The 24,629-nt window shown below is 44.2% G+C and overlaps 1 protein-coding gene across 1 annotated transcript in view; it reads left to right on the top strand.

The window, feature by feature from the left end:
• Window positions 1–13,045: 13,045 nt before the first annotated feature.
• AGA (aspartylglucosaminidase) overlaps window positions 13,046–24,629 on the top strand; it is a 29,470-nt gene continuing 17,886 nt past the window's right edge. The window contains exons 1-3 of the mRNA XM_044288200.1: window positions 13,046–13,212; window positions 16,660–16,813; window positions 22,420–22,532. Of these exons, the coding sequence (XP_044144135.1) occupies window positions 13,092–13,212; window positions 16,660–16,813; window positions 22,420–22,532 (388 nt within the window). The 5' untranslated portion in view covers window positions 13,046–13,091. The remainder of the gene's footprint in view (window positions 13,213–16,659; window positions 16,814–22,419; window positions 22,533–24,629) is intronic.

Raw genomic sequence — 24,629 nt, 5'->3', positions numbered from 1 at the left:
GCTCTTCCTCTACTGCCACCAGATGTAAGGCAGCTATCCTGTAAGTCAGTGTTCAGCTCTTTAAATAAGCCTTAAAACATGACTTGGATATTAAATAAGCCAGCACCTCATCTGCAGACAGCTGTTTCAGGGTGATTGCTCCTCATCAGTGCAGAGCCAAGAGTACAGGCTTAACTGGGTGAGAGGCCTATCAGGGTTTGGGGGGTACTATCTCCCCTTGGGGAGAGAGTGCCTTAATCAGCATGAGGAGACTTATAGGCCATACATGCTCCTCTGGAATACTGGGAAGAAAGGGATGCAAATGAGCTCTTAACAAGGTCTGCCTCTACTTCCACCAGATAGGTTATCTTCCTGCTTCCTTTTCCTTTCATTACTTTCCGTTCTTCCTGCATTCCACTGTAAGGTTAATTAGCTCGTCAAACTGCCAAGAGCTGACATACCATATGTGAAACCAGTGTGGCTGCACTGGGGCCCAGTAGGTAAGAGGGCAAACGTTCACCTTAAGAGCAGCTTCATGCCATTAAATTGTATGAACAGTGTATCAAGAAACCATCCAGCACTTGGTAAAATCAGACTTCTTGACTTTCATCTAGATTAATATATATCTATATACTGTAGCATTGTATTGGCAGCCCCACAGATAGTCACGTACTTGTCTCGAACACTGACTGCATTCTTATTAAAAGCTAGCAACAGTAGTGACTACTTCCTAAACGGGTTTTCCGTGATTTTACTACTGATGACCTATCCTAGGGATAGGTCATCAGTATTTGATCCGTGGGGGTCCGACACCAGGGATCCCCACCGATCAGCTGTTTCAGAAGCACAGCACAGGGATATGGAGTATATATAACGTATACATACCTTCAGCAAGACATCTAATTTTAAAGGGTTTGTCTGACCTCCAAAAACACTACTAAGCTAGGAAACTGATTAAAACAAAGAGAAAAAAAAACACTCACCTCCTGAAAGCCTCTGGTTTCTGCACTGAGGGCCCCATCCCTGCAGATACCAGTCCCCTGTGGACTGGAAGTATGTTTTTCCCCCACCAAACCTTAGAGTTGGCACAATTGAGTCAGTCAGGTAACGTTCTCCTGGCATTCACCAAACCCAGACTCTATCATACTGCCAGATGGAGTAACGTGATTCATCACTCCACATGTTCAAATTGTCTTTCTTGTTTTGTACAGTGATCCAGCCATCTTTTAGTATCTGTGTATGTAAAAGTATGAGATGCCTAAAACATAGGGGATATGGGCTGAAGGGATCAGGTTGTGGGGAATAATGTAGAAGGAAAAGAGTTGGATTAGGGAATGTGAAAAGGATGCCTAAAGAGACGAGATGGGCACAATAAAAACTGTGTATATTAGCAATTAATATGATGATGAATCATATGTCCTAGGGAGGTAACACTGGGAGAGTCACTTGTAGAGAAGGATTTTGGTGCTCGTGTAGATCATAGATTAAATAACAGCATATAGTGTCAATCAGCTGCTTCTAAGGCAACCAGGATATTGTCATGCATTAAACGAGGCATAGGGCAGGGATGTGATATTACAATTTTACAAAGCGCTAGTGCGGCCTCATCTGGAATATGCAGTTCAGTTCTGGGCACCAGTCCATAGAAAGGACACACTGCAGCTGGAAAAAGTACAGAGGAGAGCGACTAAGCTGATAAAGGGCCATGGAGGGTCTTGGTTATGAAGAAAGATTAAAAGAATAAAATGTATCTAGTCTTGAGAAGAGATGTCTAAGGGGGGACATGATTAACCTATATAAATATATAAATGTTTCCATGTAAAATCCCCTCAAAAAACAAAGGGGTCACTGCTTCCGACTGGAGAAGAAAAAGTTCAGTCTCCGTAAAGGATTCTTCACCATAAGAACTGTGGAACAGTATATTTCAGGATGTGGTCACATCAGCAACAATGGGTAGTTTTAAAAAGAGCTTAGATGAATTCTTAAAAGTAGAATACATTATTGCTTATGAAAATATGTACCATTCAGGGTCTCACTCCCCTCTTTTAAAATTCACATCCCCATCTTTCCTTTGGTTGAACTTGATGGCCTTACGTCTTTTTTTTCCAACCATATTAACTATGTAAGGCTACTTTCACACTAGCGTTTTTGCTGGATCCGGCAGGGTTCAGCAAAAACGCTTCCGTTACTGATAATACAACCATCTGCGTCCGTTATGAACGGATCCGATTGAATTATCTTTAACATTGCCAAGACGGATTAAAGTCAATGGAGGACGGATCCATTTTCTATTGTGGCAGAGAAAACGGATCCGTCCCCATTGACTTGCATGCTGGATCTGTATTTCTCTGCATCGCAGGACGTAACGCAAACTACAACATGTTGCGGTTTGCTCTCGGGTATGGGAATGCAACTAAATAGAACGTAATTCATTTTGCAGCACTGGTCAATGTGGACAAAACTGAACTTTTTTTTTCCGGTATTGAGCCCCTATGACGGATCTCAATACAAGTCTTTATTTTAAAATGGATGGGCAACACGTGCAATGACTGGCACAAGAAAATGGTGGATTCTAGATATGTTTTTGAGGTGCAGGTGACAACAGAGAACAGGTGAATGAATATAGGGAATAAAGGAAAGATCCAGGAGAGTGGGTTTAGGTCAGTTATATGTCCTCAACACAAGAAGTTCCGTTTTTGCAAGTCTCATTTTAATTTAGTCTTATTTAATGTTGAGTTCTGTGATAGAACCAGCATGTGCCAATGTGCTCTGAACTCAAGCAGAAATAACCTATCATGCAGCTTCCTGAGCCTGTAACTTAGAGGCTGCAAAGTAAAGGCATTCAAAGTCAATTTACAAATTAGACTTGTCATTTGAAAAGTAGTTTTGCAGTATTAGACTAGAGGTCAATTTAATAATATTTCAAAATGCCAATATTTGCTTCTTAAAGTACGCTTTCACGTGTTGCCTCTGGCTATAGATTAACTGTGAATATATCAAAACTCCAGAGAAATGCTTTGAATGTAGGGATAGTAGAGCCTGCTTTGTGGAGTTTACTCAAAGAATCAAGGCTCTTCCCGCAGGTTCTCATTGCTTATATTTAGATTCTCCTGCATAACCTTCTTGGGGTACCTTCACACTTGTGGCAGAGGATGCCGGCAGGCAGTTCAGTCGCCAGAACTGCCTGTCGGATCTGGCAATCAATCCGGACGCAAACGGATGGCATTTGTGAGACAGATCTGGATCCATCTGACTAATGCAGGTATGGCCAACCTGAGGCTCTCCAGCTGTTGCAAAACTACAACTCCCAGCATGCCCACACTGCCTACAGTTATCAGCCTACAGCAAAGCATGGTGGGAGTTGTAGTTTTACAACAGCTGGAGAGCCACAGGTTGGCCAGCCCTGGACTAATGCATTGAAATACCGAATCCGTCTCTCCGGTGTCATCCGGAAAAACGGATCCGGTATTGATTTTTTTCACTGGAAGAACGGATCCATCAATGCGGCAATTTTAATGCCGGGTCCAGCACTAATACATTTCAATGGAAATTATTGCCGGATCCGGCATGCGTTCAGGATTTTTGGCCGGAGAGAAAAATGCAGCATGCTGTGGTATTTTCTCTGGCCAGAAAACGTAAAAGGGACTGAACTGATGCATCCTGAACGGAATAAGAAAAACGCCAGTATGTGATGAAAAAGATGATGGAAACTGGAATTCTGTATTTTAAAAAATATCCTCTGCGGGATCCACGTCGGGGAATTGTGCAGAACATACATGAGAACCAGGGGGAATCGGGTCCAACTGACACAGAATTGATTTATCCCAGTTTATACGGAGACCCGATCTGTCACCAAAACCACGTATAATGGACCGTCTCTGAATATTAAGAGACAGCTGCCTAAGATTAACTGATGTTAATTTATCAGGCATAAAACCAGCTTGGTCCTCATGAATAACAGTAGTAATTACAGTTTGCAGTCGATTTGCCAACGGTCAGTAAGGAAATAGGTTTGTATGAATCAGGACGAGACGGGTCTTTTCCTGGCTTTGGCAGATCCACGACTATTGCTTCCCTCGTTGAATCAGGCAGTCTCCCCCTCTAAAAGGCCTCTATAAATACTTCCAAAAGCTGAGGTAGTAGGACAGTGCTATATTTTTTAAAGAGCTTCACTGGTAAGCCATCTACACCAGGGGCCTTTTCATTCGGGAATGATGGAAGCGCCAACTCCAGTTCCTCTAATCTAAGAGGCTGGGTCCAGACAGATCGCATGCTCCCTTGAGATCCTGGAGATAGAAATGCCAGTGAGGTATTGTCTTCTGGGCCCCTTGACAGTTTGGATTTATATAGGTGTTTGCAGTATGAGTGAAATACTGACAGTATATCAATATCAGCAGTGACCAGTGAACCTTCAGCATTCTGGATAGCCAGCACTGTGAATTTTCCATCTTGCGCCCGTACTATTCTAGCTAACAACCTACCCGAGCCCTCCCCAGTCTCAAAGTACTTCTGTCTGAGAAAGAAGCGTTTATCGTCAGCAGTATATGTTCCTTTAAAGCTACTTGCACCGCCAACCATAAAGTCTCATTCTCAACTGATTTTTGAAGTATCTTCAAGGCGTTTCTAAACTTTGTTTATGCCAGCTAACACGCTGGATATACAACCCCCTTATGAATCCCATACAGCTCCCTTAGGTGCCGATCCCACATTGGTAGCCTAGAATTCCTGTAACTCAACCGTGATTTCCTCCCCACTGTCCACCAGCCGCAGCCAAAAGGGGTTGAGCTTCCATATACCGACACCAAAGGGGTTCCTGACACCCAATTTGAGAACCATCTGTATAGGGGAATGAATCGGACAGGCTATGACCCTATAGCCAAGTCAATCCTGGAGAGTGATACAAATTACAGAAGCAGGAGAATTAACGCGCCTTTGGGTTTCTCACCTGCCAGATATCAGACAGACCCAATTCCCTTAACCCCTTCTACCCCGGGCCAGTTTTCGCTCCCTTCTGCCCAGGCCATTTTTTGCAAATCTGACATGTGGTAATAACTTTGGAACACTTTTATTTATCCAAACCATTCTGAGAGATTGTTTTCTCATGACACATCGTACTACATGATAGTCATAAATTTGAGTCAATATATTTCACCTTTAGTTATGAAAAAATCCCAAATTTACCAATAATTTTAAAAAATTAGCAATTTTCAAAATGTCAATTTCTCTGCTTTTAAAACAGAAAGTGATACCTCATAAAACATTTATTACTTAACATTCTCATATGTCTACTTTATGTTTGCATCATTTTGTAAATGTCATTTTTTTTTTTTGGGGGGGGGGGGACACACGTTACAAAGCTTAGATTTTTAGAAGCAATTCTTATAATTTTTAAGAAAATTTCCAAAATCCACTTTTTAAGGACCAGTTCAGGTCTGAAGTCACTTTGTGGGGCCTACATAATAGATACCCCCCATAAATGACCCCATTTTAGAAACTACACCCCTCAAATTACTCAAAACTGATTTTACTTTATTAACCCTTTAGGTGTTCCACAAGAATTAAAGGAAAATTGAGATGAAATTTCTAAATTTGACTTTTGTGGCAGATTTTTCATTTTTATCATTTTTTTTCTTTAACACATCGAGGGTTAACAGCCAAACAAAACTCCATATTTATTACCCTGATTCTGAGGTTTACAGAAACACCCCACATGTGGTCATAAACTGATGTATGGGCACACGGCAGGGTGCAGAAGACAAGGAATGCCAGATGGTTTTTGGAAGGCAGATTTTGTTGGACTTATTTTTAGATGCCATGTCCCATTTTAAGCCCCCCTGATGCACACTTACAGTAGAAACTCCCAAAAAGTGACCCCATTTTGGAAACTAGGGGATAAGGTGCCAGTTTTATTAGTACTATTTTGGGGTACATATGATTTTTAATTGCTCTATATTATGTTTTTTGTGCACCGTTTTTATTTTTTTTATAAAATTTGTCTGACAGGGTAGATCATGTGCTATTTTTATAGAGCAGGTTGTTACAGATGCAATTGTATCAAATATGTCTACTTTCTTTGTTTCAGTTTTACATAATAAAGCATTTTTGGAGAAAAAAAATTAAGTTTTTGTGTCTTCATTTTCTTAACATCTATTTTTTTCTGTTGATTATCTTGTCCAGGGACTCGTTTTTTGCAGGAAAAGTTGACATTTTTATTGGTAACTTTTTTGGGTACATATGATTTTTTTGATCAATTATTATTACACTTTATGGGGCAAGGTGAACAAAAAAATTGGTTGTTTTAGCACAGTTTTTATTTATTTATTTTTACAGCGTTCACTTGAGGGGTTAGGGCATGTGACATTTTTATACAGCAGATCGTTATGGACGTGGCAATACCTAATAGGTATACTTTTTCTTATTAATTTTTTTAAACAATAATAGCATTTTTGAAACAAAAAAAATTATGTTTTAGTGTCTTTATAGTCTGAGAGCTATAGCTTTTTAATTTTTTGACCGATTGTCTTAGGTAGAGGCTAATTTTTTGGCGGGATGAGGTGACGGTTTGATTGGTACTATTTTGGGGGCATATGCCTTTTTGATCGCTTGGTGTTGTACTTTATGTGATGTTAGAGGACAAAAAATTGATTTTTTGGCACGTTTTTTTTTTTTTTTTTTACGGTGTTCACCTGAGGGGTTAGGTTACATGATATTTTTTTATATAGCAGGTTGTTACGGACGCGGCAATACCTAATATGTCTACTTTTTATTTATTTATTTCACTTTAACACAATAATAGCATATTTGAACAAAAAAAAAAAGATGTTTTAGGGTCTCCTTATTCTGAGAGCTATATTTTTTTTATTTTTTGAGCGGTTTTCTTATTTAGGGGCTCATTTTTTGCGGGATAAGGCGACTGTTTTATTGGTACCATTTTGTGGGACATAAGCCTTTTTGATCGCTCGGTGTTGCACCTTTTGTGATGTAAGGTGATAAAAATTGCTTTTTTTGACACAGTTTTTATTAACTTTTTTTATGGTGTTTATCGGACGGGGTGGATTATGTGATATATTTATAGAGCCGGTCATTACGGACAAGGTGATACCTAATATGTGTGTTTTCTATTTTTTATTATAAAATCAGGGGAAAGGGGCGTTTTTTTCATTTTTTTACTTGAAACATAATTTTTTTAATTAAAAACACTTTTTTCTTTACTTTATTTCTGTCCCACTCTGGGACTTCAACTTTTGAGGGTCTGATCCCCTCTGCAATGCATTACAATACATCTGTATTGTAATGCATTGCCTGTTAGTGTATTACACTGAGTAATACATTAACAGGTTGCGATGCCGGCAGATACAGCCGGGCCCCTGCAGTGATCGGGTGCGCACCCCTCTGATGCCCGCCCGATCACCATGAAGTAATAGTACGTCAAAATGCGGCAAGTCACTTGCCACCATGACGTACTGTCCCATCATATGTCGGGAAGGGGTTAAAAGCTTAGCAAATACCGTGTCACTGTTCATCCCTGCTGAGTCTGTCATCCCCAACCTATCCAAACGCGGTGAGGGGCATGTGTTAAAGTCATGTATTAAAAGGATCGGACATGGGGAGCACCCCTCTGTAAAAGCCACTGCCTCCTTTAGGACCTCACTGTTGTATGTTGGAGGAATATATACAGCTACTAAAACTAAAGAAAACTGATCACAAGTGCACTGTAAGCACACATATCGGCCCATAGGATCTAGTCGTGAGGAATGGCAAACAAACGGGATAGCTTTATGTATGAGAACTCTCACCCCCCAAGAGTGTATAGATAATGTAGAAGGGAAGGATTGACCCACCAATGGTCTGCTCAGCAGGCGGGTAGTGGCAGGCACCAAATGCGTCTCAGACAAGCAAATAATGGCCGGCTGACATTGCTGGAGTGCAAGATATATGGCCGCGCGTTTCGTTGTCTCACCCAGTCCTCTAACATTCCATCCCACAACTGTAAGTTTTTCAGCCATAATCTAGATGTTGACATATTGCGACAGGATAGGCAGGCCATGAACAGTGTGGAATTAGCCACCACCACTCATTGGTCCAGATTGTTAGCCCAACCGTCTCTTCCCTAGACCCCCCCAAACATAAATGATAAACATACTAGTATTTCTCAAGCATGTTTCCTTTAAAATAAGAAAAGTAATATAACTGAGGCAAAAATAAGAAAATCAACAGCAAAAAACTGTAATCAGACATGTAGTAAGGTACCGCCACTAGCCTACCTCCCATAGAATAGATTCTGCAGTGGACATCATACTTTCACACAAGCGAGTTTTCCGCACGGGTGCAAAGCGTGATGTGAACGCATAGCACCCGCACTGAGTCCTGACCCATTCTTTTCAATGGGTCTGTGCAGATGAGTGTTGTTTTTCACGCATCAGTTCTGCGTTGCGTGAAAATCGCAGCATGTTCTATATTCTGTGTTTTTCACGCAGCCCTGGCCCCATAGAAGTGAATGGGGCTGGGTGAAAAACGCATTGCATCGGCAAGCAAGTGCGGATGCAATGTGTTTTTCACTGATGGTTTCTAAAAGATGCTGTTTGTAAAACTTTTTTATGCGGGAAAAACGCATCAAAACGCATTGCACCCACGCGGAAAAAACTGAACGCAATTGCAGACAAAACTGACTGAACTTGCTTGCAAAATGGTGCGAGTTTCACTGAATGCATCCGGAGCCAATCCGTCACGTTCGTGTGAAAGGGCCTAATAAAAGCGCCATTACAGAAATAGGGCACCTAACCAACAAGATTACATTGCCTAGCTTTAAAGAGAGCACTGAGTACAACATTCCAGTAAGTGGGGAAAAAGATAGTAGAAAAAAGCAAAGGAAAATAGAATATATCATACAGGGAAGGGGGGGAGAAAGAGAAAAAAATAGAAAAATATATGTGACGCTTATCGGGCACGTCTATTCAGCATTACGCCAGTTATGTAAGTCTCTCGCCCTGGTAGAAAGGTGTACACGTCATCCGGTGTTTTTCAAAGCCTTGAGGGAGTGTTTGTTAGTCTCCAACCATTGCGCAGCATCCAAAGGAGTATCAAACATGCAGACTTCTCCATGAGCAACTAGGGAAGAGTAGGGAAGTTGTAAGTCCCGTAGGCGGCATTTCACATCCTGGAACTTTGCTGTTTTGCGTTGCACTTTAGTGGAAAAATCCGGGAAGATATTTTGTTCGCATTGATGAGGAGGTCAGGGTGATCCCTGGGTTTCCTGAGAATGCAGTCCCTATCCCTGAAGTGTAGTAGTTTCATCAAGACTGGACGCGGAGAGGGGGGGCCTGGTGGTGGAGCTCGGAGAGGCACTTTATGTGCCCGTTCAATGGCAAATACATGAGAGAATGAGTTCTGGCCAAACTTGTGTGTCAGCCAATCTTCAAAAAACATCACTGGGTCGGACCCCTCTGTCCTCTCAAGGACCCCCACCAATCTGAGATTATTTCTGCGTGACCTTTTTCCGGGGTCATCAGTTTTGGACATCAGTAAAGACATATTATGTATAATCCTGCCGAGATCCAGTTTTACTGGGGGTAATTGGTCCTCCACATTGCTTACTCTTTCCTCCACCTCTTTAATCCTCTAATTGGCTTGTCTCAGATCCTGTCTGATAAGGGAGACATTTTCCTGTAGATTGCCCACGTGAGAGTTAAAGAGGACCTTTCATCAGTTTAGCCCTAGTCTAATTATGGTCTTACCTTATAGGGCGGCCCCCACTGATGCCATGGCACTTTTTTTTATTTCCAAAGACCCTCCCCGTTCGTGCGCTGTTGGCCACATTGATTTTGGCACCTTATATTTTAATGAGCCCACTCGTTTATACTAGGCGGAGACTCACAGTTTTGCTGGGGGCAGTTCTCTTCTCTCTGGCTGTGAGCGCATCCAATCAGAGAGCACTGCTCTTAGCCAGGGAGAATGAGCTCCACCCTGGCTAAGAGCGGTGCGCTCTGATCTTTGGAAAAAATAAAAAGTGCCATGGCATCAGTGGGGGCCGCCCTATAAGGTAAGACCATAACTAGACTAGGGCTAAACTGATGAAAGGTCCTCCTTAAAGATGTTTAATGAGCTGCTACAACACTGTACAGCAGTATACAGTGCCTTGCAAAAGTATTCACCCCCCTTGACTTTTTTCGTATTATGTTACATTACGGCCTTAAGTTCAATGTTTTGTTAAAACATGAATTTTATGTGATGGATCAGAACACAATAGTCTAAGTTGGTGAAGTGAAATAAGAAAAATATATAAATAAAACTATTGTTTGGAAATACAAAAGAGAAAATTGGCATGTGCTTATGTATTCACCCCTTTGTTAGGAAGCCTATAAAAAGCTCTGGTGCAACCAATTACCTTCAGAAGTCACATAATTAGTGAAATGATGTCCACCTGTGTGCAATATAAGTGTCACATGATCTGTCATTACATAAACACAACTTTTTTGAAAGGCCCCAAAGGCTGCAACACCTAAGCAAGAAGCATCACTAACCAAACACTGCCATGAAGACCAAGGAACTCTCCAAACAAGTAAGGGACAATGTTGTTGAGAAGTACAAGTCAGGGTTAGGTTATAAAAAATATCCAAGTCTTTGATGATGCCCAGGAGCACCATCAAATCTATCATAACCAAATGGAAAGAACATAGCACAACAGCAAACCTGCCAAGAGACGGCCACCCACCAAAACTCACGGACCGGGCAAGGAGGGCATTAATCAGAGAGGCAGCACAGAGACCTAAGGTAGCCCTGGAGGAGCTGCAGAGTCCCACAGCAGCAGAGACTGGAGTATCTGTACATAGGACAACAATAAGCCGTACACTTCATAGAGTTGGGCTTTATAGCAGAGTGGCCAGAAGAAAGCCATTACTTTCAGCTAAAAACAAAAAGACACTAAAATGTAATTTTCGCCCATCAAAGAAAATGCCTATTGTCCTATTTGTTGTTTGCTTCACAATCAAAAAATAATAAAAAAAAAAACCTCTTTAAAGTTGTGGGTATGTTCTGTAAATTAATAAATTAAATAATGCAAATCCTCAAACAATCCATGTTAATCCCAGGTTGTGAGGCACCAAAATATGAAAAAAGTTTGAATACTTTTTCAAGGCACTGTATATGTCCTTTATAGTAGGCTCACCAGCAGGTATATGAACATTCCCGGTGGAGGCACCTTCAAGTGTGCAGGTTGATGATGTTATCTGCCTTCAAGGCCACCATTTTGGAGGTCACTTGCGCTTGATCAGGGGATGCAGGAGGGACCATGGGCTCAGCCACTGTTGTCTGTAGTGGCAGCAGTTATCACAGCAGGCGTGGGGGGGCACTGAGGATGAGCGGGCATATTAACTAAGCAGGCTGCAACCGCTGCCCACGCTTCTGATGTGGCGCCATCTTGCCTCGGAGTGGCGGGAGGCCTGGTGTCCTTCTGATCCCTCTCTCATTTCCCTGTTTGTGTCATAACGACACAGGAGGTATCTGTTTGTTTGGGAACAACATCTGGTGGCACCCAGGACCGTTTTTGTCCACTGCAGGAGGAGGATGGAGGAGAATTGAAGGAGGTAGGACGGGAGCCTCTCAGTGGTGCGTCCTCTTACATGTTCGGCCAGGCCAAGCCCCTGCCGGAAACTGGACTCCTAATCATCTGGGTAAGAGGACAGTTAGTTTCTATAGAGTCTACCAAACCTTGTATAATAATTAGGGATGAGCGAAACATCCGAAGTCGATTCGCATAAAACTTTGTTCTATTACTGTACAGAGCAGGAGATCCGTACAGTATTAGAATGTATTGGCTCCGATGAGCTGAAGTTATTGCTTCGCTCAATAACTTCATAACTTAATTTGTACTGTAAAAAAAACATTTCCTGAACTTGGGTTCAGTTCCGGTTCCAAGGTAACACTTGGAATCGAAACAGAGTTCGGGAAATGTTTTTTTTTTTACAGTACAAATTCGTTTAAGAAGCTATTACTCGAAGTCTCGCGAGACTTTGCGAAGCAATAACTTCGGCTCATCAGATCCAATACATTCTAATACTATTAGAACAAAGTTTTATGCGAATCGACTTCGGATGTTGCATCCGAAGTCGATTTGCTCATCTCTAATAATAATAATGCCACGAGGAAGAAGCATTTCTACATTTCTTTGTCGGATGCAGTGATTTCCCTAATTCCCAATCCACAAATCTACTTTTCTTGAGGCCAGTCTCTTTAGATGAAACCTCACTAGTGTCAGGGTGGCTCTAGGGGGCTAATATTTCTTGGTGCCAGACGGGTCCCACTAAACTCAATGGGCAAAATGTGAGAAAAAAAGGGCCTTTCAGGGGTTAAATAAAAAAGTCTCACCACATGCACACGAGAGAACACTGGCCCTGCACTGGATGCAGAAGGGTCTGATGTGGGGCACATACATATTCTGGCCCACTATGTGGGGCACACACATATTCCCGCCCACTATGTGGGGCACATACATATTCTGGCCCACTATGTGGGGCACACACATATCCCCGCCCACTATGTGGGGCACACACATATTCTGGCCCACTATGTGGGGCACACACATATTCCCGCCCACTATGTGGGGCACATACATATTCTGGCCCACTATGTGGGGCACACACATATTCTGGCCCACTATGTGGGGCATTATGTATAATGAAGGCAAGGGGTGACTTACAAAAGCCAATGAACTACACAGCTGTTAAAAATGGATGAAAAAAACGATGTAAAACGGCTGAAACATAGATGGCCAGAAATGGATGCACACAGACATGCAAAATTGCCATGAAAAACCGGCAGTGTGTTGCATGTTGTGAATACAGCCCAACACTGCTCTCCAGGCACTTCCCTCACTGTCTCTATTACACAGGCATGGCCACACGTAGCGGCTCCGGTCCGCTATGCGGCACTACTGGCTGCTCCCTAGGGGCGCTGGGGACTGCCCTCTTCTAGGGGGCGCTGTGCTAGGCTCTTCCATAAGGCAGTAGTAATATGCATCACACCAGGCTGTGTACATGTCTGTCCTCCTCCCCAGTACAGCTTCCCTGTCAGACGGCCGAGGCTTCCGCCCTCCCCTCAGCACTTCCGGCAGAGAGATGGAGGGCGGCGGCTCCCCGGTGCTGTACGTGCTGGCCGCCCAGCTGTGTGCCGTGTACTCGCAGCCGCCGCTGCCCCTCGTCGTCACCACATGGCCCTTCCACAGCGCGACACGGGCAGGTGAGGCTTCTGCGGGGGGCTAGTATGTCATGGGGTGTGCAGCGCCCTCACGTGGTGGAGGATGCGCACTGACTACCAGGACTGGTTCCTATCTCCACTGCACACCTCCATATTCCTGCACACCTACGCGTCGGATGCGAACCCATTCACTTCAATAGGGCGGCAAAAGATGCAGACAGAACACCGTATGCCCTCCGCAACCGTATGTCCGTGCCCCTCAGAAAAGTAGGACACGTTCTATTCTTGTCTGTTTTGCGGACAAGGTGAGGCCATTTCCACAGGAGGTAAAAATAAAATGGCGGCATGCACATGGTCGTATGAGGCCCGTAGTCACATTCACGTACGTGTTCTCCACGGACAGCACACGACCCCATTCATTTTAATTTGTATATTCACATACCAGTTCTTTACCACGGTCCGTGATTTTAGCACGGCTGCATGCTCTATTTTGTCCATGTCCAGTATCGTCTATGGGTCCGTGAAAACCACAGATGCACCACATGGTTTCTAGCGGTCACTAGGTCCTGTGTGCAGCGCACAGCTGCGGTATAAAAGCTGCCCGTGTCATGAATGCACCGTGCCGGATTTTATAGGAAATGTCACCAAATATTGTATTTGGCAGTGAAAACCAGATAGGAACGCGTCTCCTTTTTTCCTAATCAGATTTTATTTTCTGATTACAGATTTTTTAATTCTTTTTCTGAACATGATCACGGGGGCGGCCATCTTGCCTGAACTGTTCTTAAAGCGGTTGTCCGGGCTCAGCTCTTAACCCAGACATATCCCCTTCTTCACATTGACCAGCAGCCTGCTGGAAAATACTCAAGGCTGGTCTGGGGCCTACATCAGACCCCAGGCAGCCTTCACACAACGGCACCCCGCGATCGCATTTGCGGGGTGCCAATGGGAGACAGAGGGAGTCCACTCCCTCTGTCGCCGCTTTACATTCCACGGGCGCCAATAAAGTGTTAAACAGCCCGCATTGGCACTCCGTGCAGCGCTTAGACTGGGCCACCGTAAAAAGGCGGCGGCCCAGCCTAAGGCCCCTTAGTGACTGCCGTAAAAAGGCGTATGGGTGGTCACTAAGGGTTTAAAAGTGTAAAAGGAAGACTAATTATATAGATAGAGATATATAGTTAAAAAAAGATTTTTTTTTTTTTTTTCTTTTCAGTATTAACACGCGACTGTGTCCATTTTGCTTTCTGTGAACCACGGATACCAGCCGTGTGCATTCCATATTTTGCGGATCAGCACATCTCACCCTTTGCTAGAAATGCTTATTCATGGCTAAATGGACAAGAATGGGACATGTGTTTTATTCCTGGGGCAGCGACACGGAAATAAAATACTTTGCTACACGGCTACTTGCTGGCCACATGTTTTAAGGCTCCATTGAAAGTAATGGCTCCACATCCGACCTGAAGTTTTTTGCAGATTGGGTGCGGACACGTTCATTTCAGTGGAGCCTCAAAATATGCAGACAGCACACCGAAAATACGGTTGTGTGAATGGACCCTTATCCACAGGAAATAAACCTGGAGGAATGGGTGGGTAGTAGTTACTAGGTATTAGGTGTTCTTTGGGCTTTTACTCCTCACGATCTTTCCTGCCACTTATAATTATATTGGAGAACGTACGACGTGAGGGTCCATTCACACGGTGCTGACGTGAGGGTCCATTCACACGGTGCTGACGTGAGGGTCCATTCACACGGTGCTGACGTGAGGGTCCATTCACACGGTGCTGACGTGAGGGTCCATTCACACGGTGCTGACGTGAGGGTCCATTCACACGGTGCTGACGTGAGGGTCCATTCACTCGGTGCTGACGTGAGGGTCCATTCACTCGGTGCTGACGTGAGGGTCCATTCACACGGTGCTGACGTGAGGGTCCATTCACACGGTGCTGACGTGAGGGTCCATTCACACGGTGCTGACGTGAGGGTCCATTCACACGGTGCTGACGTGAGGGTCCATTCACACGGTGCTGACGTGAGGGTCCATTCACACGGTGCTGACGTGAGGGTCCATTCACACGGTGCTGACGTGAGGGTCCATTCACACGGTGCTGACGTGAGGGTCCATTCACACGGTGCTGACGTGAGGGTCCATTCACACGGTGCTGACGTGAGGGTCCATTCACACGGTGCTGACGTGAGGGTCCATTCACATGACCAGTTTTGCGAACAGGTGCAGACCCCTTCATTTCAACGGGATCGCAAAAGATGCTGACAGCACACCGTGTGTCGATTGCATCCGCACTTCCGTTCCGCGGCACCGCAAAAAAGATAGAGCATGTCCTATTCCTGTCCGCAATCTCGGACAAGAAGAGGCAGTTCTGTCATAGTGCCGGCCGTGTGTGTTCTTCAAAATACGTACGGTCAGGTGAAAGTACCTAATAATGGATGTACAGGTGGGTTCACACTAGCGTTATGGAGTCCGTTGTGGCTTTCCGTTATAACAGGGTTATAATGGAACATAACGGAATCCATAAGCCGGCGGCGGATCTGTTTTGCTGCCCATAGACTTGCATTATGCCGGAATGCAAATCGGACGCCTTTAAAAGGCATTATGTTTGCTCGCCGTCCTAATAGAAATCTATGGGAATCAAAACAGATCCGTCTGGTTCCTGTTATGCAAGACGAAAAACAAATTCCTGTCGACAGGATCCGTTATGTTTTCCCATAGACTTCTATTAGGACTGAGCAAAACGGAATGCCTCTTAAAGGCTTCTGTTTTGCATTCCATCCTATGGATTCCGTTATGTTCCGTTATAACCCTGTTATAACGGACTCCATAACGCTAGTGTGAACTAACCCTTACAGGGAGAGGGATCTAGAATTGACTTCCATCTCCATTTCTATGCACATCAGAGAGATAGGTATGAGTTTTGGACAGCCCTGGAAGCTGAATATCTTAAGTGGAGCAAATCATCAGTCATGTCCTGACACACATCAGGCTCAGGAACATTTCACTATATGGCCGTACAGTGAGGTATGCTGGACAAGAGTATGAGAGAGGAGTCATATACATTGGGAGCCTGGATGGCTTATACACCAAATGTAGTTCACATTATACGAGGGGAGTGGGGAGGCCCCCCACGCACATGACGCGAGGGGAGTGGGGAGGCCCCCCACGCACATGACGCGAGGGGAGTGGGGAGGCCCCCCACGCACATGACGCGAGGGGAGTGGGGAGGCCCCCCACGCACATGACGCGAGGGGAGTGGGGAGGCCCCCCACGCACATGACGCGAGGGGAGTGGGGAGGCCCCCCACGCACATGACGCGAGGGGAGTGGGGAGGCCCCCCACGCACATGACATGGATGGGCGGTCTAGCTGACATTTTTGTAATGTGTTTTGCCGGCGTTAGATTATTGGTACATCCTGGAGAAATCGCGGTGCCTGCCTTGTGTGCATTGACTATTTGTGCTCTTGCTGTTTCATAGCTTGGAAAGCCCTAGCGGCTCGTGGCTCCGCACTGGATGCAGTGGAGACGGGCTGTGCCCAGTGTGAAACTGACCAGTGTGATGGCTCAGTGGGATATGGAGGAAGCCCTGATGAATCTGGAGAAACAACGCTGGACGCAATGATTATGAATGGGTAACAATATGTTCTTGTATATTTTGCCATTTGTCACATTGCACAGGTTTTTGCTCTTTATTCTTGAGTCCCTCATTTTACTTGAAGTTACCATTGCTGTCACCTTGGGGCTCATGCACACGGCGCAGCCTTACACACACCAGTACAGCAGGCAGGCGGCGGGGCTCCATGTCTTCTGCTGAAGTGCGGGAGCCTTATGTATGAAAACATCCTTTTGTAGAAGCAATACTTCTAGGGGAGAACACCTCTGCACATAGAGGATACAATGGACCCTGCCATCTGGTGGCCACATTGTAGAGTGCTACCAGCATGTACACCTCAGATTAGTAACCTGTTGATCTTGGTGTTAGACCAGCATTAAAGGCTGTGTTCTTGCTGGCTTCGAAACAGAGAGGACTAAACCTCACCGGTCACCAACGGCGAATAATACAGAAGATTCTGAAGGTCATCAGAGCTTTTAGCTACTACTGGTCCCCGTACTTTGCCAACCTATCAAAGAGCAGGGCAAGGGGTGGTTTGTGTATATGGAAGGCCTAGATGTTAAAGGGGTTGGCCCATCATAGACAATGGTGGCATATCGCTAGGTTATGCCCCGATTGTATGATAGGTGCAGGTCCCACCTCTGGGACCCACACCTACACCAAGAACAGAGTGGGGAGAGCTGTGGGTGGAGGGCCCCGGGTTTCCCAGGTTCCAGCCACCGCCAAGCGCTAACCCTATACAAGTGAAAGGGAGCGCACTGCGCTTGTGTGGCCACCACTCCCATTCATTTCTATGGGTCCGACGGAAATAGCCGAGCCAGTGCACTTATATTTTCGGCGGCCCTATAGAAATGGAGGGCGGCTGCACGTGCACAGTACACCCTCCAACACCTTTCCCCACTCCATTCTCAGTGTAGGTGCAGGTCCAAGAGATGGGACCCACACCTATCAGACAATGGGGGCATATCCTAGCGATATGCCCCCATTGTCTAGGATGGGCCAACCCCTTTAAGAAAGTGCAGTAAGTATCTAGCACGGGTTGCTACCACTGTTAGGCCTCATGCACACCACCGTATCTGTTTTGCAGTCTCTAGACTCACAAAACATGGATACCGGTTATGTGCGCAATACTGACAAGAATAGGACTTGTTCTGTCTTTTTAGCGCGGAACAGACATACATACACGGACAGCACACATATCTTGCAGCCCCATAGAAATGAATGGGTCTGCATCTGATCCACAAAAAATTCAGATCAGATGCAGACAAAAAATACGGTCTTGTGCATGAGACCTAAGGCTGGATTCGCACAGTTCACCAATAATAACTATAACACCATACTGCCCCAAGTTATGAAAATATAAATTCCTCTTTATTACCCCCATAATGACCAGGCCTAAAAAGCTAAAAAATTAGTATTTTAATCTCTGTATTTTTGCGGCCATAACATTTTTATTTTTCCATTGACGTGGCGGTCTGGGTCCTTGTATTATACGGCAGAAATGTTGTTATTTTTTGGCATTGTTCAGGAGTACATATAAATTACGGTGTCATTTATTTATTTTATGCAGAAATATAGAAAAAAGTGATATTTGGTGCCATTTTTTTTAATTTAGTTTATACGTGTAAATAACATTTCTTAGGATAATGCATTGTGGCCTTGGTCCTGGAAATGTATGAATAAACTGACATCTGACCATTCCTCTTATCCATAAGGTATGTCCCTACATAGTCTGACATAGCCAGCACTAATACCTTTATTGTGATAGATTGAACCTTTAAGGGCCTGTAATACATATAATGTAGGTATGTATTAGCAAAAAATACGGATGACGTCCGTGTTGCATCTATTTTATGCAGACCCATTGTAACAATGCCTATTCTTGTCCAAAAAAAGGACAAGAGTAGGACATGTTTTATGCTTCATGCAGGGCTGTGGAACGGACATACGGATGTGGTCAGCACATGGTGTGCTGTCCGCATTTTTTGTGGCCCCATTGAAATGAGTGGGTCCAAATCTGCCTCTTGGACGCAGAGCAAAAATATGGTCGTGTGAATGGGGCCTAATAATAGAAATAAGATACATGTGTCAGTGAAAGAACTTTGCATATAGATTATAAGGTAAGCTGTGAGGAGGCTGCAGAGCTTACCGCGCCTTCCTCAGACAGCTTATTGGTGGGGGTGACGAGAGTCGGGCCCCCTCCGATCTCATATTGATAACTTATCCTGAGGATAAGCCATTAATATGAGAACCCCAGAGAATCTCTTTAAGGGTTTTTACTGTGACCAAGGAGTCAAAAAAAAAAAAAAAAGAGTGCAAATTGTTGGAGGCTGAGGCACAACCAGACCAGTGGATTTATACTGAAACGACGGTGTACCAGAATAAAGCACCCAATGTATCCCTTATATGGACTCTGTGGGTCTTTACACCACAAATAATGAACATGTGTATAATCTTATGCAAAGCTTTGGGCGTCCCTTTGTGAATGACATGCACTGTTATTTATTTCCCCACTAATCTTCTGGCCTGTTGCTTGTTCGCCAACTAGCCCAACGTGGGCCTCCTCTGTTGCCATATAGTACAAAGACCTCACAGAGTCCCTGTCGCTAGATCCCAGCACTTCCATTTTCATATCTAAGATGACTGCTATACTATCCTCCAATTTTCCATAGAATGCCTTATCTCAAAATTATCAGAAACGGAATTTTCTGAATAAGCTGATTTTGAAACCAACCTTGGGGCAGAGGGTAAAACAAATGTTTAATGGGTTGTGACAAATTTTTACGTTATCCTCTATCCGCAGAATAGTGGATAACTAGCTGATTGCTTGGGGTCTGACCACTGGGACCTCCACCAGTCATGAAAATGGGATTCCTACCCCCCCCCCCCCCCCCGTTCTGATAAAGCGGCAGGTCGTTCATGTGCACTAATGCTCCATTCATCCTCTGTGTGAGCGCCATAGATGGCCAAGTGAATTAAAGAGAGAATCGAGTGGTAGTGCATGATCTGCCACTCCATAACAATGGTTGAACGTGACCCCCCCCCCCCTTCTCTTGATTGGTAGGGGTCCCAGCGCAGCTAGTTCTTCCCTATCCTGTGAATAGGGGATAACATAAAAACTTGGCACAACGCCTTTAAGCTTGACCATTAAACCCCCCCTCCGCCACTGATCATACCCAATGGTGTTCATTCAGGCAGGAAAGGGCAATACTGTTTTAAACTAACAACGTTCTGGGCTGAGTGGCTGCAGAGGGGGGGTGCCACCTTTGAGGACTCTTTGCTGAGCTATGATTGGGCTACAGCCACAACTTTGATCACAGGGCTAGCCACCATATATTGTGAGTTACAGCCCTTAGAAATGTGTCCCAGTGAGAGCTGCATAGACCTGCAGCTGTCTCTCCCGACCCATTTTCGAAAGGCTGTATCTCTTAATGTAGTTCAGCTAGCCCTGTGATCTTACTTAGATTGTCAGCTTTCAAACAAGAACAGCATCACATTTCTAGCTGATACACAGTCTGAGATATGAAGGGGTAAAGTAGTCCTCCCCCTTTCAGCTGGCCGTGATATCAGTCAGCCTGTAGAAGAAGGGACCCAGTGGGGGACCTGCTGACAGGTGGCCCAGTGGAGTAACACAGATCCTTCTCACTCTCGGTATGGTCATTTTATTTTAAATATAACAAGAAATAAAGAAAACAACAACAATGCCACAAAAGTGTGAATAAACCAATGGTGTCAAATAATTCCCCATGTTAAGCCACGTCCTTAAAATCACACACCGTTATTTACCTGTGTAGACTTGCCAGTATACGATAGGTCATTATTGTTATTTTTTTTTTAGAAAGCGGAAAACCCTTTATAGGGGTTGTCAGAGTTATATATATTTTTTCTTTGTATGTTTCTAACTAGGCAAATGTATAGGCTTTACCATGCACTTACTTCATCTGCAGTGACTGCTTTCTTAGATTTCACTGAGGGTCACATGACCTGTGATGTCAGCTTCTCTCCCTGCTCTGATGAGAGCTGATCTGTCTGTGCACAAGACGCCTCTGTGCTGGCCACGCCCCCTGCACTGTCTGAGCTGCTGCTCTCTGCCCTGTGTCTCCCTCCCACTGGATACTTCAGGAAAGATTAACCCCTTCAGCAGCGGAAAGGGCTGGAGGCTTTGTTGAGAAGCTGCAGTCAGTGAAGAGACACAAGGTCTTCCCTCCTGCAGACACAGAGCTGACAGACTGAAGGAGTTCTGCAGAGCATTGCACAAGAACGGGTAGGGGGGAGATGCTGTGTGTATCAGCAGTGTCATTGTACAGCTGGGACTTGTAGTCCTACACATACAACATGCTGCTGAGTATTTTAGCAAGCAGACTCAGGGAAGCACTATTATTCCCTCCCTTTGCAGAGCAGGGGGAGGGGCACAAATATTTACGAGGAAAACCTCAGAGATTGTTATTATTGCAGGTAAACAAAGGGCCAGAAGAGAACAGGAAACTGAGGAAATTGATTCTATTTTATTTATTTTTTTGCCTAAAACTTGCTTAGTTATCTATTGCTTACCATCAGATTTACAGTGATATATATAGCAAAGAAAATCCGCAGCACTCCTTGAAGTATAAAAAAAAAATGTGTAGTTATTTTTTTTTTATAACTCGAACAACCCCTTTAAAGGGAACCAGTCACCTGGATTTTGGGTATAGAGCTGAGGACACGGGTTGCTAGATGGCCACTAGCACATCCGCAATACCCAGTCCCCATAGCTCTGTGTGCTTTTATTGTGTCGAAAAAACGATTTGATACATATGCAAATTAACCCGAGATGAGTCCTGTACGCGAGATGAGTCAGGGACAGGACTCATCTCAGGTTAATTTGCATATGTATCAAATCGGCTTTTTGACACAATAAAAGCACACAGAGCTATGGGGCCTGGGTATTGCGGATGTGCTAGCGGCCATCTAGCAACCCGTGTCCTCAGCTCTATACTCAAAATCCCGGTGACAGGTTCCCTTTAAGGCTAAAATTGGTTACATCACCAAGAGGTTAAAATGCACTTAAGTCACTTGAGTTGTGTGCCAGCTAGATTTACTTGAGACATAAATTCAAAATCTACAATAAAAACGGAACATTTTTGGGAGGGTTTTTCCAACTTTGATGTCACTGTTGGGGGGGTTATTCATGTAGACAAACTGGATGACACCCAGATGCTGCTAAATGCATCTTACAATTGAACACAACTACAGATGCAAACCCCAAAACAGCAAAATAATGCATGGAGATATAAGGTGCCCATACACAATAGAAGAAGAAATGTGGCCGTGGTCAAACCTGCCAGTGTAGGTGAAAAACATATGGCTAAGACCACCCGCAGACTGTTTTTAGTCCGCATCCGATCCGCATTTTTTGTGGATCGGATGGGCCCATTCATTTCGATCGCATCCGTATGTCTGTTCCACCGTCCCCCTTTTTGCAGACGAGAATAAAATAGGGCAGGACATGCGGAACAGGAAAATGTGGAACGCACACGGGTGGTATCCGTGATTTGAGAACTGCTAAATGGATATGGTTGTGTGCATGGGGCCTGACTAGGTTAACAAGTCCTCTAATCGATCTCATTACATCTGTCTGTATTTCAGAAACACAATGGAAGTTGGCGCAGTAGCCAGTCTTAGACGAATAAAAAATGCCATAGGTGTGGCCCGGGCAGTCATGGAGCACACACGGCACACGTTTCTAGTTGGGGAATCCGGTATGTAGATCTGCATTGCCGTTAGTTGCTTTCACCTCTCATTTTGTAATGCAATTAAAACGACTTTCCTGTGCCCTGTCCACAGTGCCAAATGTTATAGTGTAATTAACAAGGTACCACTTGGAGCCGAACCCGAGTTCGCGACATGGTTTTTTACAGTAGTAATTAATTTATGAAGTAAAGTCTCGCAAGACTTCGCAAAGTAATAACTTCAGCTCATCCGAGCCAATACATTCTAATACTGTACGGAGCGCTCGCTCCGTACAGTAGTCAAACAAAGTATTATGCGAATCAACTTCAGGTGTTTCATCCAAAGTCGATTCGCTCATCCCTAGACAGTAGCAAAAAATCCATCCAAGATGGATTTTTCTGTTGCAGTGCAACACCATGGACTATCATTATAAAAATTGGTGCGACACATGTTGCAGTGTAGCTGTGCCCTATTCAACGTGTAGCCCTAGCCTTATATGTATGAAAAAAAGTAGTTTAACCCCTTTAATCACCAGCAACATTTTTTAGTTTTTGCCTCTCTGCATATCGGCAGCCATGACTTTATATTTTCACTGGCTGTCTGAGACCTTGTTTTACACGGGAGAAATTTTAGTATTTTTGGCAAAGTTTGTGGGTAGATATAAATTATGGTGTAACGTGTATGAACTTTTTCTGTGGAAATATAGAAAAAAAATATTTTGGGTGTTTTTTTTTTTTTTGGGGTTATTTTTATGCCTTTTGCGTTTCGTACTAAATAACCTGATTAAATGAATTTTTTGGGTTATTGCTGTGATGTGGATACCTAATACGTATAGTTGTTATTTATTTAATATGTGCACAGAAAAATGTATTTTATAGTAAATAATTCCTTTTTTTATTTTGGTTGTTTTTATGCAGTGTTTTATTTCTCTTATTTTTTTTATTACATTATTTATAGCATTTTTAAATCCCATTTTGGGATTACTGTTTTCTAACTTTATTTCAAACTTCCTGTATATTAATAGATGATACTCTGTGTCACTATGACACAGGGCACACTAATGTTTTCTTAACAGATGCCTAACAGCAGGCTTACTAAACAGGAAGCCCTGGGGTCCTTCATCGGCTCTCAGGGCTGACTACTGATGGTTCTTAATCTCTGATCAGGTCATAAGGAAACTGGGTGACCTGATCTTATGGGTGGCTCCCGTTTGATAATGCCACAATATGGACCACGGCAAGCAAAGTGTTAACAGCAGGGATCAGAGCTTTCTCTAATCCCAGCTATGCTAAGAACAGCAGCGCATTAACCCCCTTCCACTGCAGCAATGCCAAAGACTGAGGCTGTGGGTGGTCATTGAGGGGTTAAAAAGTGTTTTTTCGCCGATGTTGCCTCTAAATAAATACATTTTGGAATACTTAAAGTATCTGCCTACCAGTTCCCCCACCACTGATGTTTTTTCTCCCTCCACCTGCCCTGGTGTGTTGTCATCTTGACCATAGCTACTGACCGTTTTAGTTCACCACAGCTGGACCACTGACATGCTCAGCTTATTTCTAGACATGGCTGTGATAACTGTACTGATACTCTTAAAGCAACAATGCAATTTAAAAAAAATCTGCATTCAGTACCCCAAACACTGCCGATTTGTGCCCTAGGTACCTGTTTTTCATGTATGTGCTTTACTTCCCCTGTCGTCCCTGCCTTTCATCTGGGCAGGATATTTACATGCAGAACTTCCTGTCTCTCAGCTTCCTGCAAACCAGACCCAGCATGCTTTTGGTCTGTAATGTTTCACAAGGCTTGCGCTGCCCAACATGGAGAGGGGAGGTGTAGGGGGCAAACAACTGCAGAAGGGACTGGCAGGCTCAGCAATCGCTGTGAAACTTTAACCCCATAGTGACCACCATTTTTATGGCAGCCAAGTCTAAGCGTCACACGGGTCTCAGCTCTCACATGAGAGCCGGTCTCCTGATCAAATGGCCTGTGCCAGCAGAAGTGCTGATTTGGGCAGTTTAACCCCTTAGATGTCATGGTCAGTAACGACCACGTAGCAGAATCCATAACGGAATTCTTAGATAACCCGAACCTTGTACGCCGAACTTGAAAACACAAGTTCACGCATC

The sequence above is a fragment of the Bufo gargarizans genome, chromosome 1 (genome assembly GCF_014858855.1).
Source record: "Bufo gargarizans isolate SCDJY-AF-19 chromosome 1, ASM1485885v1, whole genome shotgun sequence".
Lineage (NCBI taxonomy): Eukaryota > Metazoa > Chordata > Amphibia > Anura > Bufonidae > Bufo > Bufo gargarizans.
Note: the sequence above shows the minus strand (reverse complement) of the source record. Positions and strands in the feature narration are given on the sequence as shown.